General features: G+C 41.1%; 1 protein-coding gene across 2 annotated transcripts in view; it reads left to right on the top strand.

The window, feature by feature from the left end:
* Positions 1 to 16,780, top strand: part of LOC145396518 (inter-alpha-trypsin inhibitor heavy chain H3-like) — a 526,567-nt gene that overhangs the window by 459,930 nt on the left and 49,857 nt on the right. For both annotated transcript variants that reach the window (XM_080269891.1, XM_080269890.1), the window contains exon 16: positions 8,254 to 8,405. In XM_080269891.1, coding sequence (XP_080126017.1) covers positions 8,254 to 8,405 — 152 coding nt within the window. The remainder of the gene's footprint in view (positions 1 to 8,253; positions 8,406 to 16,780) is intronic.

Below are 16,780 nucleotides of genomic sequence, written 5' to 3'. Positions count from 1 at the left end.
GTAGCTGTATATAAATATATATATATATATATATACTATTTATATGAGAGAGAGAGAGAGAGAGATAATTTCGTTTGTAAAGCCTTCAGAATGTTTGCATGTGTCTGCCTTGGCCACCTAATGGCAATTCTCCATGCTGCTCAGTCTCTGACAGCCTCCCTATTCAGTCCTTTATTCCTAAGATCACATTTTATGACCTTCTCCCAGGTCGTTTTCGGTCTGCCTCACACAACCCTACCCTTAACGTTCACACTTCTGACTTTCTGCACCCAGTTGTCATCCCCCATCCTCTCCACTTGCCCAGACTATTTCAATCTACTCCTTCTCATCACAACACCAATACACTCTAGTCACATCCTTCCACTCAACTCTTCCATCATACCCTAGCCCCCCAGCTTCTCCTCATGGATGCACTACTCATTGTCATTTCTTTATATTTGAGCCCACGTATGTCCTCTTCCATTACTGCCCAGGTCTTGCTACCATGCAGCATTACACCTTTAACATATGCTGCATACAAAGATACTTTAGCACAGATGGAGAGCCATCTCAGTGTTAGGAGAGGCAACAGCTCCCTGAACTTCCAACCACTTCTCACTCCTGCCACAGAGCTAGCTCCAGCCCCACCTTCATCACATAACATGTCTCCCAAATAATAAAACACCTTCACACACCCAAGAGACTCATCATTAGATCAGTCCTTTCATGCCCGACAATTGCCACATGCTGTCTCCGACACAAATACAAAGAAGAATTACCAACACAGACTCTTGTAGCGAGCTGGAAGAAGAATTAAATAAACTTCATGAATGGAGCGATAAATGATAAATGGCAAATGGAATTCATTGTGGACAAGTGTCATGTAATTAAGTTTGGTAAAAGTGGAAAAAGACCAGATTGGGATTTTAAGTTAGGAAGTAAAACCCTACACATATCAGAAAAAGAGAAGGACCTAGGAGTGATTATCAGCAACAGACTGTCTCTGGCTGACCACATCAGTGATAAGGTACAGAACATGTATACAGTGCTTGCTAATATAAGAATAGCATTCACCTACATAATTAAGACATGCTGAGAATGATAATAACATCATTCATCAGACCAGCTCTGGAGTATGCATCAGTAGTCTCAAGAAACACGTAGATAAAATTGAAAAAGTTCAAAGGGCTGCTATAAGATGGGTACCAAGCTTAACCCCTACACCGCGGGCTTGTTTACCAATGACTTGCGTGTGCCGCGGGGTTATTTGGGCTCCGACAGACTCTCAAAAAATATTTGCCAAAAATCAGTTATTAGTCCTAGAATAATAAAATTAAATATGCTTATGCCACATACCTTCAGCTTTCTCCTGGAATGATTGTTGAGCCTTCGTCGGTTACCGTAGGACTTGTGGAGACCTCCGAAGTAGGGTAACGAAGTCTCCACTTTACACTTCCCGACAACCCGTAATATGATTACCACAGCCAGATACAAACACTATAAACACTATTCTACAATTTTCAAGTAGTTTGGGATCCATACTAAAAAAAAAAAAACACTGTGAAAGCAATGGAAATTACGAGCGCGTCTGATCGTCGCACTGGCACTAGTTCGCTCTTGGTAGTCTGTCATTTATTATTCATAAAACCCCTCACACTTTATATTTCTATTACTATATAACACTTATATATATCTACAGTCTTTATCCATAAGTTTCCTTCAGTAGTATTAGTTTATTGTCACTGTAGGGATTCAATTTCTTTCAGTAAAATACGTAGCATTCACTTTCTCGTCCTGTATACTGGCATTGAGAGTGAATGTCACTTTCATCTTCACTTTCATAACTCATAGCATTCAGACATGCTAGAGTGAAACTTTCACTTTCATTACTCCTAGGGTATATACTCGTATTCTTATAATACTACTCATTTACATTTCTATTTACGTTCTCTATTTTATTTACGTTATTTACATTTCTATTTTATTTACACTGTGTTGTGCACTGTCACTTGAAATAACTTATAAAACTATTTTCCATTGTTCACGTATATTTACATTCATTACTTTCACTTGCTGTTTACACATTATTTACACATTATTTACAATTCCACTTGCACTGTTTTACTCAATAGAAAGATCGTAGTCACTCTTTTATCAATTGTCAGCCCTTTACCTCTTTCCACACGAGGTTTAATAGGGGGTAAAGGTCACAGAGCCATTTGCATGGGGGTGAAAAAAAGGCCTTGAAGTCAGCAAGATGAAACATACGTCCTCTCACTTCGGAAGATGAGAGTACACTGATAACGCAGGGCCAGCCAGCCTAGAGGCCTTTTTAGGGGTTATTCAGAGTTACCAATATTACTTCTTGAAACAGCTAAGTCTAGCACTGATATGATTGGCAGGAAATCTAGACAATACATTATAAATTTGGTAGTTCCAGGTGAATGTAAATATCACTTAGGCTTCTCCCTTCCCTCCTTACATGTATATTTATTACGAAAATAGATTAGAGGCCTACTTAGGAGATATATAATCAGAGCTACCAATGTTAAATCTTGAAACAGCTTTGTGTAGCACTGATATGATTGGCAGGAAATCTAGACAATACATTATAAATTAGGTAGTTCCAGGTGAATGTAAATATCACTTAGGCTTCTCCCTTCCCTCCTTACATGTATATTTATTACGAAAATAGATTATACGGCATATTTCAAGGGGAAAAAAACAGCGAAAATTAGCGAACGAGTGCACGTGAGGTGTTGTCAGGTGATAATTAGCCAATTCCAGGTGTATGGCACTCTCACTTACCTGATTTCTTTCTTGTATATATTATTTGGTATAAGAATACGACATAGGGCTTATTTCAATGGATGAAATCAGTGAAAAATTCCAGGGAAGATTTACTTAGCGTAGCATGGCCGGGCAGGTGAGAGGATAGGGTAATGGAGGGGGGGTAGGGAGGGGAGTCAAGAACGGGGAGAAATGGCTAAATTGTCAACAATGGATGGGAGTACAGATGAGATTAGGAGTGCTGACTAGTGTTGGACATTGTCAGTACTGATAGATGATACAAGCCCCCACTTGGAAGCCCGGGTGAATTCAAAATAACACAGAATCACAAAAGCGACGCCCCGCGGTATGATCCCTTGCTCCCAAGCATCACGAAAGTGACGCCCCGCGGTTAAGGGGTTAAGGGATCTAAGCTGCAAAGACTAGAAAAACAGAATCTGCTAACACTACAGGAGAGAAGAAAAAGTGGAGACATGATTATGGTATATAAATGTGTCTCAAGGAGAGAAAAAATAGACATAAATGAGTATATAACCTATGGGGACGCATCAGCAAGAGGACACCGCAAAAAACTACATAAAAAGAGAGGTGATAAAGATGTAAGGAAATTCTGTTTCCCTATCTATCTATCTATTGCCAGACGCCTCAATCCTGTTCGGGATGGCCACAAACAAATCGCCTCCACGTCGCCCTGTTCCCCGCCATTTCACTGCCCTGCTCCCAACTCATACCTCCCTCTCTCATATACCTCTCCATCCCATCCCTCCATCTCATCCTCAGCCTCCCCCTCCCTCTTCCCCCCTCCACCTCACTCATATACACTCTCTTCGTCAGTCTTTCACGCTCCATCCTCTCTACATGGCCAAACCACCTCAGTGTATTCCTCCTAACGCTTCGTGTCACATCCACATCCACACCACAATGCTCCTTTATATCGTCATTTGTCAGCCTGTCTCTCCATGTGACTCCACAGGCTCCTCTTAAATAACTCATTTCCACTGCTCTCACTCTTGACTTGTGTCCTTCCAGCAACGTCCAAGCTTCACTTCCATACGTTAGAGTTGGTATCACAATACTGTCATGTAGTAACTTTTCACTTCCATGCTCACTTCCCTGCTTCTTATCACTGCTTTCAAGGAAACAGCAACCTTTCTTCCCTGCTGTACCCTTTCAAGCACTTCACCCTCTAAACCTCCATCCTTACTCATCACACTACCCAAGAACTTAAACGTCCTCACATTTTCCAATTCCTCACCATCCAACCTCGCTGTACATTCACTGACTTCATCTCTTTCAAAGACCATCACTTTACTCTTCCCTACATTCACCTTTAGATTCCGTTTCCTTCCCTCTCTCCCAAACTCATCCAACAAGCCTTGCAGCTCTCCTTCGTCTTCACTCAGCAACACAGTATCATCTGCAAACATGTAGGACCACCAAATGAAATAGAGTGTGCCAAAACAATTCATAAATTTAAGGATGTATGATAATAGTGATTTAATACACGGGACAGTACGAGCTTGACTCATTCCTGTTAAGATACAATTAGGTAAGAACATTGCACACATGAAATCAGCATTATCTCGGTCTACCTCTAAGACCACCACATCTCTTATGCACTCACTCATCACAAACACTGCACAAGATGGAGTTATTCTTATACCCCTGTGGCAAACCACACATGGCCACTCTTCCTCCTCAACCACACATGGCCACTCTTCCTCCTCTCTGACAGTACCAAGACCAGCCCTTGATACCATACTGCATTTACTCACAAACCTGTGTGCCCCATTCCATCTCTCCATGTTCCAGATCTTTCCTCTGCCTTCCTTTCATTGTCTGCAATCAATACCAAATTACTGGCACACAACATCTTCCATGGGAGTCCATTTCTGAAGCCACATGAGAGGGCATCATGTACCACAATAAACAAAAAGAGTCTCAAGGCTGACCCCTGTTGCACACTAACATTCACAGAAAACTCATCACTCAAACCTCCATTCACTCTCACCTGGGTGTGAGCACCCACTTACATAGGCATAACCACTCGAACCAGCCACTTCTCAATCCCGAGCTCACTCATTGTCCACTTCACCCTAGGGGCTCTGGCAAAGGCCTTCTCCAAGTCAATGAAAACAAAGTACAGTAAAGCTTCTTTTTACTTTCCTGTATATTTTTCTTAAAGCTATCGAACAATGTATATGGCATCAGGGGTCCCTTTGCCTGTCATAAACCCAAACTGCATCTCACCAATATTCAGTTCTCCTCTAAGCTTACCTTTTAGAACTCTCCAAATTACCTTCATTTTCTGGTCCAAAAGATTTTTTTACTCTGTTATTTCCTCTTTCCAGGGCATCACCCTTCCCTTTGTACACATTTACAAGCACACTTCTCAGCCAGTCATCTGAGGCAACACATATACTACCAGATTAATTATGTTAACCAGCCCCACTCCTATACCACCTGAGGCCTTCAGCATTTCAGCAGTCAACTCAGTCACGCCCTACACCCTCTCCAACTGCATCTGCCTAATGCCCTGCTCACAATAGCTGCATAAATCAGAGGACAAGGACCAAACAATGGATCTGCTGACTCCAAAGCTTCTCTGTTCCAGTGAAACTCCTCATTCAGCAACCAGTTTCACTGCTCTCTTCAGGTGTCTTTAATATCCTCACTGTTCACCACTACCATTTCTTCATTATTCTTCACACACTGCTCACCTATGATATTCCTGTTTTACCTGTCCATCTGATTTGCTGACTTAAATATCATATTCTTCCTGTCACTGCTATTTTGGTTATCCAGTAAAAGTCTTTGAGACTCATATTTTGCCCTTTATACCACTTTTCTAGTCCTACACTTGGCAGCCAAGTATTCTTCTTTGTTTAACACCCCTTTTCCATTTGTGGGAAAGCCTTTTTTTTATCTTAGCTGCAGCATCTGCACCCTCATCCCACCACCATTTTATCTTATGTCTTGGGGGGCGGGGGGTGGCCTTGTCCATCTACACACTGATTCAGTAACTCTCAGGGGATTGTTCTTGAGAGCTCTGTTTAGTACATTAGCATTCTGTCAACAGTTCCCTGCTCAGACACCATTCTGCTCATCTCACAGTAGGAGGCATCCCTCACTGCTTGGTTTTTCAACTATCATATTTTACTTCAAGGCGCACAGGTCCTCTTCTTCATCACCCGGTCCTTAACCCGTGGATTGTGCAATTACTGTATCTTTTTTTATCCCCCCCGTGGTGCGCAAAAAAGGAAAGGAAAAAAAAAATTTTTTTTTAGTTTTTGTTTATTATAAACTTGAAGATAAACATCCAGGGCATCATGTAGTGAAAGGAAAAAATCGCCCTCTCTCTGTCTTTGCGTAGGGCCATGCGTAAGTTCACATACGGGAGGAGTGAAAAAAAAAATTAAAAAATTATTTTTTGTTTTTGTTTATTATAAATTTGAAGATAAACATCCAGGGCATCATCTGATGAAAAGAAAAAAAATCTCTCTCTCTCCGTCTTTGTGTAGCACCACACATAAGTTTGCGAAGGGATTGAGTTGTTTACGGTGATGCACGGCCAGCATAGCCTGAGCTATGGCTCGCAATCCGTGGGTTAAGCACCGTGTCACATATCAATAATTTGTGTTGCTGCAAAAATATCTATCTATCTATCTATATCTATCTATCTATCTATATATATATAAAGTCAGCGCTCACATAACGCACGATCAGAGTGCACGAACCCCTTGTAACATGGACGGTGCCATTTTGTGTCTAAAAACTGTCACAGTGCGGAAAAAATTGATATAATACAGTTGGAGGAAGCTCATCAGTTTTTTTCAGGACCTGACTACATGGTGACAATGGATATAATGCGGCAGGAGGTTCCAATTTATGTTTCAAAGTCATACTACACGGCCAGTGATAGACAGATTGCGGCTCGAGGCATAAAATTTCGGTTGGAATTCAAAGAACACGGTAAGTGATAGACAGAGCGCGGATTGCATCAGCCTATGATGTATTGCTATCATGTGTCTGTGGGGTGTGTCATCACGGTCCACTGAGCATTTCTGCCCCAGTTGAACCTACCCTTCCCCACGCTCTGGCTGCACATGTGCTGTGTGATTTTTTTTTTTTTTTTTCCCACCTGGTCTAGCCCGACCATGCTGCCACACCATGACCCTGCTATTCAACAAATCGACGAGTTAGACTGGGAACATTGGGAGGCAAAGGACTAGAAAGATCAGGCAGAGGCACCAACCACCGCACCAGTTATGTCAATGGATCGTTATCAACAACATCTTGGCCGGTGCAGAAGTGCTCAAGGAAGCCATCCTGGTATATGAAGTTGATGAAGTATGCAAGTCTGAAACTCAGGACACTGTGTTGCATGCAGTGCGAGCCTATGAAGACCTCCAGCAAGAGAAAATTCGCCAACGTCACCAGACTCTCCTCACCTGCTACTTTCCTTGTCAAGAGATTCCTCATCAACAACAACCAGAAGAAGATGCTATGTCTGATGTTTCTGTTGACACTGAGGGGTTTGTGCAGGAAGTAGAAGAGTGGCAACAGAGGAATCAGGACGTACAGGACTCATCTTCCTCAGAAGAGGACATAATGGAACCAGCAAGGCAAGACGACTGTGCTGGGGACCAGTAGGAGTCCTGCCCTGGCCTCGGAACCCACGTCACCTCCTCCCAACAAGCCCACAACCACTTCCATTCAAGGTGAGGAATCCTCCAGTGTTTGTATGTAATGAAGTCTTTATTAGGTAGGTAAATTTCCTGGGGAAAAAAAATGAAAATTGCCCCATAAGGTGAACTTGGGGCTGGCTTTGGTACCATGAAACCCTTTAACATGAAAACATATGGCCCTATAACATGGAATTTTCACAAGATGGGAGCATCTGGGACAATATTCCTTTGTTATGCAAGAACTGACTGTATATACAGAGAGAGAGAGAGAGAGAGAACCTTGTCTACATGTCCTCCCTTTCTCATACAGTTAAGTATGCCATTGGACAAGAAGGACATAGCTACTCATCTCGAGTATCCCTCTTCTTAGATATATTGGCATGATTTGTTGCATATTGTTTCCACTTCCAGCATACTGTGGTTATGTTAGTCACATCCACAACAACTGACACAAGTTTGTGGCAATACTGTGATGTAATGCGGTTGCCACTGTACGTAGTTCTCATAAATATTGGGAAGAACATTAACAGCACTTTGCCTGGCTTCCTTTATTTTTTAGAAAGGCCAGTAGATTCTACCCCACTTTCCAAAGGTAATCTCATTATGATAGGACACTGAAAAACAGAGAGAGAGAGAGAGAGACTGGAAGGATTGGGTGAGAAAAAATAAATGGAAGAGTGAGTGAGGCAGGAAGATGTGGAACAGTATCAGTAGTTCTTTGATGTGTAATATATCATGCACTATGTGGAAATCGATTTACGTGTATCTGTCTCTGATTGAGAAACATTTTTGGCAGGTATGATCATCAATGGACATAAAGCATCACTACCAAACCGGCCATTCATGACCTATTTCAATGAGTTGTTTGTGAGTGTAGGGGGTATCAACGTCACCATCTCAACTGACCGTATCAGAGTTGACTGTCTTGCAGATGATGGTACTACACAGGTTTGTTGTTTGTTTGTTTGTTTTTATAACTTTACATAATTCTTGTAATATTTTCATCCCTTTTTTTCAGTCACTGTGAGTGCGTGGGTTATAAAGAACCTCTTGAGATATTTTAGTTCACAACACTTTACAGTACCAAGATAACCAAAGATAAAAGAAGGTATTTTGCTGGCCAATACCTACATTTTTACTTGTCATGACTAAGCTTAAAGGCACACAGGGAAAGAGGTGTCACCATCTTATGACTACCCAGGAGAGTGCATTTGGTGTAACACTTTGGCGGTGAGTTGAAGTGATGGGAGGAGATAGATGTGGCACCAGTGTGGTCAGTTGAGTCACCAGGTATTGCCCACAATACATTTCTTGGCACTGGCCATCACCATGCAGTAGAAAGGTACAGAAGTTTGGCATTGATGGGCAGTGTCAAGAGGTCATCTTGTCACACCCCGTGGCTTGGTAATGAATTCAAAGGTTGACATGGTGAGATTCCAGGTAACAGACAGAAACCTCCTTTTGATCGTGTTTGCCCATATGTTACCTGTTTTTGGTACATGAAATGCTGGTAGAAAAGTTGTATTGATCACCCATTTGAAGAATCTCTACAGCTGTTGGAAGAAGCCTTGAATATGTTTACCTTAGTGAATGATGCATACTACTGCCCTGATCTTGTCAGTAGCAAAGTGGTTAACAAAGGCTTACACAGGCATACATGGCCAAGGTCTTGAATAATATAAATGTTAACATAATATGTAAGAGTGGTTGATGGAACATTTTTGGAGATTTAGAACCATAATTGAGGTCTTGTCTATAGACCATTTTATCCCTTGCTCTGAGCCATATGACCCTAAATGACGTAGTAAAGAGTCAAGTGTAGCTGTATACAGTGATCCCTTGTTTTATGCTGCTGATGTATCCCTCCAGACTATTGCATAAGTGTAATCTGTGTAAGAAGATATTTAAGAACGATTGTTTTTTTAACTAGTTGAGGAGAGAAAAATTGTCCCTAAAGGCTGTGTTTTCACCCTCTAATTTTTTATCCTTCAAATACATGACTGATATGGTGTACAGATACTTAAAGACTTATCGATCAGTTGGCATAATAAAGTGATGACTAAATGACAAGCAGGTGGTACTGGTACTGTACATTGTTTCCTTGGTTGTTGTGAACTTGGTTATAGCACTTTATCGTTATCACTGCATGATGAAAATCTGCACTCATGCTGTTATCACAACATTTTGAAGCTAAAAAACATTGTGATTGTGCACCTCAGCTGCCTCCTCCCAAAAATGATGGTGCAGTATCTGTAGTTACTGATGGCTTTGAGGGATTCAGAGATGAGGCCTTACTCGAGCAATTAATCCTAAGTGTTGGAGACCACTAACTCTTGACCCTCTAGCCTCAGAACCCCTTACTTGAAGCCCATCTCAGGTCCCTCTGTGGTACGTGTTTCACCCTTATTGTACCTTTTTCATCACTTTTTATTAACCTAACTATGCCTATGTGTGTTTCTGATACATACTGTAACAGTATGTATGTATTTATTGGGAAAATTTGGGTTTATGAGTGGGGTGCTTACTACCAGTTAGGATAAATCACATTCATTCTTTTTCTTTTTTTTTTAATGCAAGAAAGAAGGAACCAAAGGCCAGGTGCCCACAAACCGTTCCTTCCAAAAAAAAAAACAATACAAAAGAGAGCCAATTTCAAGATCCATTCATTTCAAGATGCCTGGACACACTGCATTTGAAAGACTGGAGATCATAGGAAGTAGGAAATACAGACAGAGGGAGACAGTTCCAGAGTTGACCTGTTACATAAGTGAAGGACTGGGAGTAATGGTTAACTGCTGCATTAGAGAGTTGGACAGAAAAGGGATGAGAGTTTGTTGCTAGACGGGTGCTACATAAAAGTGGAGAGATGCAAGCAGACAGTTCAGAGGAGCAGTGACCATTGAAGTTGCGATAGAAAAGAGATAAAGATGCAAAAGTGCGGCGAAGAGACAGAGGTTGAAGGGAGCTGTAAGAGGAGGAGTGTTAATGAGACAAAAAGACTTTGACCCCACCATATTGAGAAGAGCTGTATGTGGGGAGCCTCCCCACACATGAGAGTTGTACTCTACATGGGTGAATAAGACCCGTGTATATAAAGTCAACAACTGTCCTGGGGTAAAAAAGGTGTGGAGTCGGCTTAGCACACTGAATCTCTTGGAAGCAGATTTTACAAGAGACGCAATATGATCTTTCCAAGATAAGTCCTGAGTGCATGAAACCCCAAGCATGTTCAAAGATGATGCAGGATTTAGCTGGATATTATTAAACCTCCCCTGGGAGTAGGGGGGGTTTTCAAGAATACTCCCCCAGTATCTCTGCTTGTCGTAAAAGGCAACTAAAAGGGTTGGCGGAAGGTTAGTGCCCCTCCCCGGATAACAGCTAACTAAAAAAACAAACAATAAGCCCCGGACAAGGACTGACCAAACAATGACGACCAAGGACCGGACAAAGGACATAGTAATCCGAACGTGGAATGTAAGGGGAGCGAATGATGAGGTGAAAGAGAGAGAGACTGTCCAGGTGCTTGAGGGTGTGAAAGTGGATGTATGTGGAATAACTGAAACAAAATGGAGAGGAGAAAGTATGAGAGAATGGGAATACGGATGGGGTATATGTGCAGGAGTAGGTGAGAATGAGAGGGCAAAGGAAGGAGTATGTATAGTTGTGAGTAAAAGATGGAAGAAGAGCATAAGACAGTATGGATCAGTTGGGTCAAGGATTGTGTGGGTAAAGTTGAAAGTTGGAATACAAATGTGGGCGATTGTGTGTGTGTATGCGCCAACGCAAGATCGTGCTAGGAGAGTGAGAGAAGAGTTCTGGACAAATGTAGAAGTGTGCATGGAAAAGTTTGGAAGGAATGAGAGTGTGTTTTTGATCGGTGATATGAATGGTAAAGTTGGGAATGTGAAGGTGGATGGAATAGTTGGTGAGTGGGGTGTGCCTGCTGAGATAGATGAGAATGGGAGTGGGTTAGTGGACATTTGTGCTGGGAGGGGTTTGGTGATAGCCAATACCCTCTTCAGGCATAAAATGATCCACAGGTATACACGGCGAGTGATGAGAAGGGTGGGTGGTGAACTGAATGAAAGGAAGGCAATGATTGATTATGTGTGTGTGGATGAAAGGATGCGAAGATCTGTAATGGATGCAAGAGCTTATAGAGGTTGGGGGAGTGGACTTTCTGACCACTACTTGGTGGTGGCCAGAATTAGAACTCAAGTAAGATGGAGGAATAGAAGAAGGGAAAGATGTGAGGAAGGAGTAGTTGCAAGGAGAGTGGAAAGGTTACAAGAGGATGAGAAAAAGGCAGAGTATAAGAGAGAAGTGGAGGAATGATTGGGCAAATATCAAATGGAGCAGATGGGAGATGTGGAAGGTGTGTGTAGGATATTTACAGAAGAAATATGTGCAGCATGTGATGTGGTGTGTGGAAGGAAGAGAAGATGGAGGGGGGTGCAAGGAACAGAGTGGTGGACTGAAGAGGTGAGACAGGCTGTGGCACAAAAGAAGAAAGCATACAATGAATGGATGAGAAATAGGCGCGTGGAAGAAGTTGAGAGGCGGAAGAGAGAGTTACATGTAGAAAGAAAGAGAGAGGTGAAAAGATTAGTAAGAGAGAGTAAGAAGAGAGTGGATGAGGAATTTGGAAGGAATTTGAGTGTAAAGTGGAGGGACTGTAAGAAAATGTTCTGGAAAGAGGTGAAAAGAGTAAGACAGGGTGGAAGTGAAGTTAGCAGGGGAGTGAAAGATAAAAATGGTAGATTACTAGTGGAGAAGGGAGAAAAGTGAGCAGATGGAGAGAACACTTTAAGGAATTGTTGAACATAGAGGATGGAAGTAATGCGAGTATAAGTGGCTGGGGAATGGCTGGGAGAAGGAGGGAGGTGAGAAGACAGGAAGAAATCAGTAGGACAGAAGTTGTGGAAGCAATGAAGAAAGTTAAATCGGGGAAAGCCCCAGGAATTGATGGAGTGTGTGGTGAAATGCTGAAGCATGGGGGAGAGATAGTAGTAGAATGGATGTGGAAGATGTGCAGATTGGCCTGGGAGGAAGGTAGAGTCCCGGAGGATTGGAAGTCAGGTATAATTATTCCCTTGTACAAAGGAAAAGGGGAAAAAGAAGTGTGCTGTAATCGTAGGGGCATTTGTCTTCTTAGTGTAATAGGAAAAGTGTATGGTAGGATACTTATTGACAGAGTTAGGGAAAGAACAAAGGAATTCGTTGGAGAAGAACAGGGAGGTTTTAGGAAGGGAAGAGGTTGTGTAGATCAGATATTCATTCTTAGATCTTTAGTGGAAAGTTTCTAGAGAAGGGAAAGAAGTTGTATGCGGCATTCATGGATTTGGAGAAGGCATATGACAAGGTGGATAGACAAGGATTGTGGAAAGTATTAAGAATATATGGAGTAGATGGGAAGTTGTTGAATGCTGTGAAGAGTATGTACGATGGTGCGAAGGCTGCACTGCATGTGGATAGTGAACTGAGTGAATTTTTCTCTTTGAAGGTTGGGTTGAAACAGGGATGTGTCATGTCTCCATGGTTGTTCAATCTGTACATGGATGGGGTAATAAAAGAGGTACAAGGTAGGGCAGTGGATGTTGGAGTGGCCATGGTGAGAGAGGGTAGTGTTTGGAAACTCCCTGTACTGTTGTTTGCAGATGATAGTGTGTTGTTGAGTGAAGACAAAGGGGAGCTGCAAGGCTTGGTGGATGAGTTTGGGAGAGTGTGTAAGAAACGGAATCTAAAGGTGAATGTAGGGAAGAGTAAAGTGATGGTCTTTGAGAGAGGTGAAGTCAGTGAATGTACAGCGAGGGTGGATGGTGAGGAAATGGAAAATGTGAGTACGTTTAAGTACATGGGTAGTGTGATGAGTAAGGATGGAAGTTTGGAGGGTGAAGTGCTTGAAAGGGTACAACAAGGAAGAAAGGTTGCTGGTTCCTTGAAAACAGTGATAAGAAACAAGGAAGTGAGCATGGAAGTGAAAAAGTTACTACATGACTGTATTGTGATACCAACTCTGACATATGGAGGTGAATCTTGGACGTTGTTGGAAGGACACAAGTCAAGAGTGAGAGCAATGGAAATGAGTTATTTAAGAGGAGCCTGTAGAGTCACATGGAGAGACAGGCTGACACATGAGGATATAAAGGAGCGTTGTGGTGTGGATGTGGATGTGATAGGATGTATGTGATGTGGAGGGGGGGAGAGGGAGGGGGAGGCCGAGGATGAGATGGAGGGATGGGATGGAGAGGTATATGAGAGGGAGGGGTGTGAGTTGGGAGTGGGGCAGTGAAATGGCAGGCTACAGGGCAACGTGGAGGTGATTTGTTTGTGGCCACCTTGTATGGGATTGAGGTGTCTGGCAATAGATAGATAGAGAGAGAGATTTTGCAATGTCCTCCTGGCGATCCTTCCCCATAGGATACATATTCCTTTATGTTTATTTTCTCTTTCCCTGAGATGCATTTATATAGCATTATCATGTCTCTTCTTTTCCTTCTCTCCTGTAGTGTTGGTAGATTCAGTTTTTCTAGGCTTTCTTCATAGCTTAGATCCTTTAAGCTTGGTACCCATCTTGTAGCTGCCCTTTGCACTTTTTCAATCTTATTTATGTGTTTTTTGAGATGAGGATTCCAGACTACTGATCCATACTCCAGGGTTAGTCTGATGAATGATGTTATTATCTTTCTCAACCTGTCATCATGTATATATGTGAATGCTATTTTCATATTTGCAAATAGTGTATACATATTACGTACCTTCTCATTGATGTGGTCAGCCGTAGATAGTCTGTTACTGATAATCACTCCTAGGTCCTCTCTTTCTGATATGTGTAGGATTGAACTTCCTAACTTATAATCCCAATCTTGTCTTTTTTCACTTTTGCCAAACTTAATTGCATGGCACTTGTCCATATTAAATTCTATCTGTCTATCTATTGCTAGACACCATAATCCCGTATGGGGTGACCATTTGACTGTGAGTTATTTGTTTTTCAGGGAGGGGCACTAACCCTCCACCAACCCACTTGACACGTAGGGAGCACGTATGGTTTGGTTATACATTAAATTCCATTTGCCATTTATTCATCCATTCATAAAGTTGATTTAATTCTCCTTGTACCTTTCTGCGAGAATCTGTTAGTAATTCTCCTTTGTATTTTTGCATCATCAGCAAACATATTTAGATAGCTTCCGTTTCCAGTGTTACAGTGTCATTTATATATACTAAAAACTACGTGCCAGCACTGAGCCCTGTGGAACTGTGCTAGTCACTTCCCTCCATAATGAGTAATTTCCCTTGAGTACTGTTCTCATTTCCCTTTTGCTGAGAAAAATCCTACATCTAACAGTACAGGTTGCCTTGGATTCCTCCTTGATGGCACAGTTTCCATAAAAGTCTTTGGTGCAATACTCTGTCAAAAGCTTTCTTTAATTCTAAATAGATACTGTCCACCCATCCTTCTCTTTTCTGTAATGTTTCTGTAACTCTATCATAGTAGCTTAATAGGTTAGTAACACATGATTTTCCCTTTCTAAAATCGAACTGTCTTTCTGTTATCATACTGTGTTCTAGATGGTTTACCCAAACTTTTCTTGTCAGCTTTTCTAGTGTCTTACAACACTGGTTAATGATACTGGTTGATGGTTGAGTAGATTATTCCCTTTCTCGAATAGGGGAACAATGTTTGCCATCTTCCAGATATCAGGTAGTTTACCTTGGCTTAAGGATTTCTTGAATATTAAATATATTGGTCTACTTAACACTTCTGCACATGCATGTAGCACCCAACCTGAAATTTCATCAGGATCTCGTGCCTTTCCTTTGTCTAATTTACTTAACTCTTCCTGTACTTCTTTTTCTGATATTTCTATATCAGGTAATATGTGGGCATGCGTGTTCCATATCATCTCTTTCAAAAATTTTTTCTTCTGTAAAAACTGATTGGAATTTTTTTTTTAGTGCTTCAAAAATATCTTTCTCTTGTGTTTAGATGATCCCCTCATCCATAATGGACTGTATTTTATCTTTAGCTTTGGTTTTGCTTTGGATGTAGCTGTAAAATAGCTTAGGTTGATCACTACTTTTATTTATAAAGTCTTTCTCAAACTGTCTTTGGGCTTCCCTCCTGATCCTTGTATTATAATTTCTTGCCTGTTTATAGTTGTTATATGCCCTCTCACTATTGTGTTGTCTGTATCTATTCCACAGCAGGTCTTTTTTTTTTTTTTTTTTTTCGATTTTTTTTACATTTTGTATTAAACCATTTCTTTATTTTCATTTGTGTTTCTATGTGCTGGGGGAATGTAATTTTGGACTCCTGTTTCATAGGTATCACAGAATTTTGTGTATATAACATTTAAATCTTGTCCTCTAAGCTCCTTTTCCCAACCTGTTTCAAAGAAGTACTTCTTCAGGTCATGGTAGTTGCCCTTTTTGTAGTTTAGACTCTTTTTGTAAATCTCATTATGGGCAACTATGTCATAAGCAATCCTGAAGATGCTATTCAGTACTGCATGGTCCCTTTTGCCTAATGGAGAGTGATACATTATATTGTCAATATCATTTTCTTGCCTAGTAAATATAAGATCTAGTACTGATGGATTATCAAGTCCTCTTTTTCTGGTGTTTTCCTTTACATGCTGCGTTAGGGAAAACTGCACAAGATCCAGGAACTTTTGATCCCAACAGTTTTCATTGCTTCTTACATCTAAAGTATTCCAATTTATATATGAACTGAAATCTCATTTAATATAATTCTTTTAGATTCATCTTCCATTCTGTGTAGTAATGTTCTTAAACTCTGAATTGTACTTTCTGCCGGGTCTTCATATTCACCTCTTTCCCAAGTGTTTGTTTTGGGTGGCATTTGCCACAGTTACTTTCCCTTCAGATGTGTTAATCTCTAATGCAGTCAGTTCAGCTTGTGAGGGTATATCTAATTTGATTTCTTTGACTTGTAGATTTTTCTTTAAGATTATAATTCCTCCTCCGTTCCTAAATTTTTGTCTCTTCTCCATATTGTATTCTTCTAAGTTTAGGGTATCGTTTGATATCTTTGGGGTTAATTTTGTGTCAGTTAGGCAGATATTATGTGGTTCATTTTCTTTGGTATAGTCTTTCATCTCTAATAATTTAGACACAGTTCCATCTACATTTGAGTAAATCGGCTTAATCATCATGTTTACATACTTGCCATTGCTTGAGTCTACTACTTTCCTTCTTTTCATTTCGTGTTGGTTATGTACCACTTTCGTACCTGCAATCCAATTACTTTGTAAAAAAAAAATCATTGTTTTCTTCCTCTGATCATTCTTTGTTTT

This window comes from Coenobita brevimanus, chromosome 38 (assembly GCF_032717465.1).
Source record: "Coenobita brevimanus isolate Jiangsu-jjx chromosome 38, ASM3271746v2, whole genome shotgun sequence".
Lineage (NCBI taxonomy): Eukaryota > Metazoa > Arthropoda > Malacostraca > Decapoda > Coenobitidae > Coenobita > Coenobita brevimanus.
Note: the sequence above shows the minus strand (reverse complement) of the source record. Positions and strands in the feature narration are given on the sequence as shown.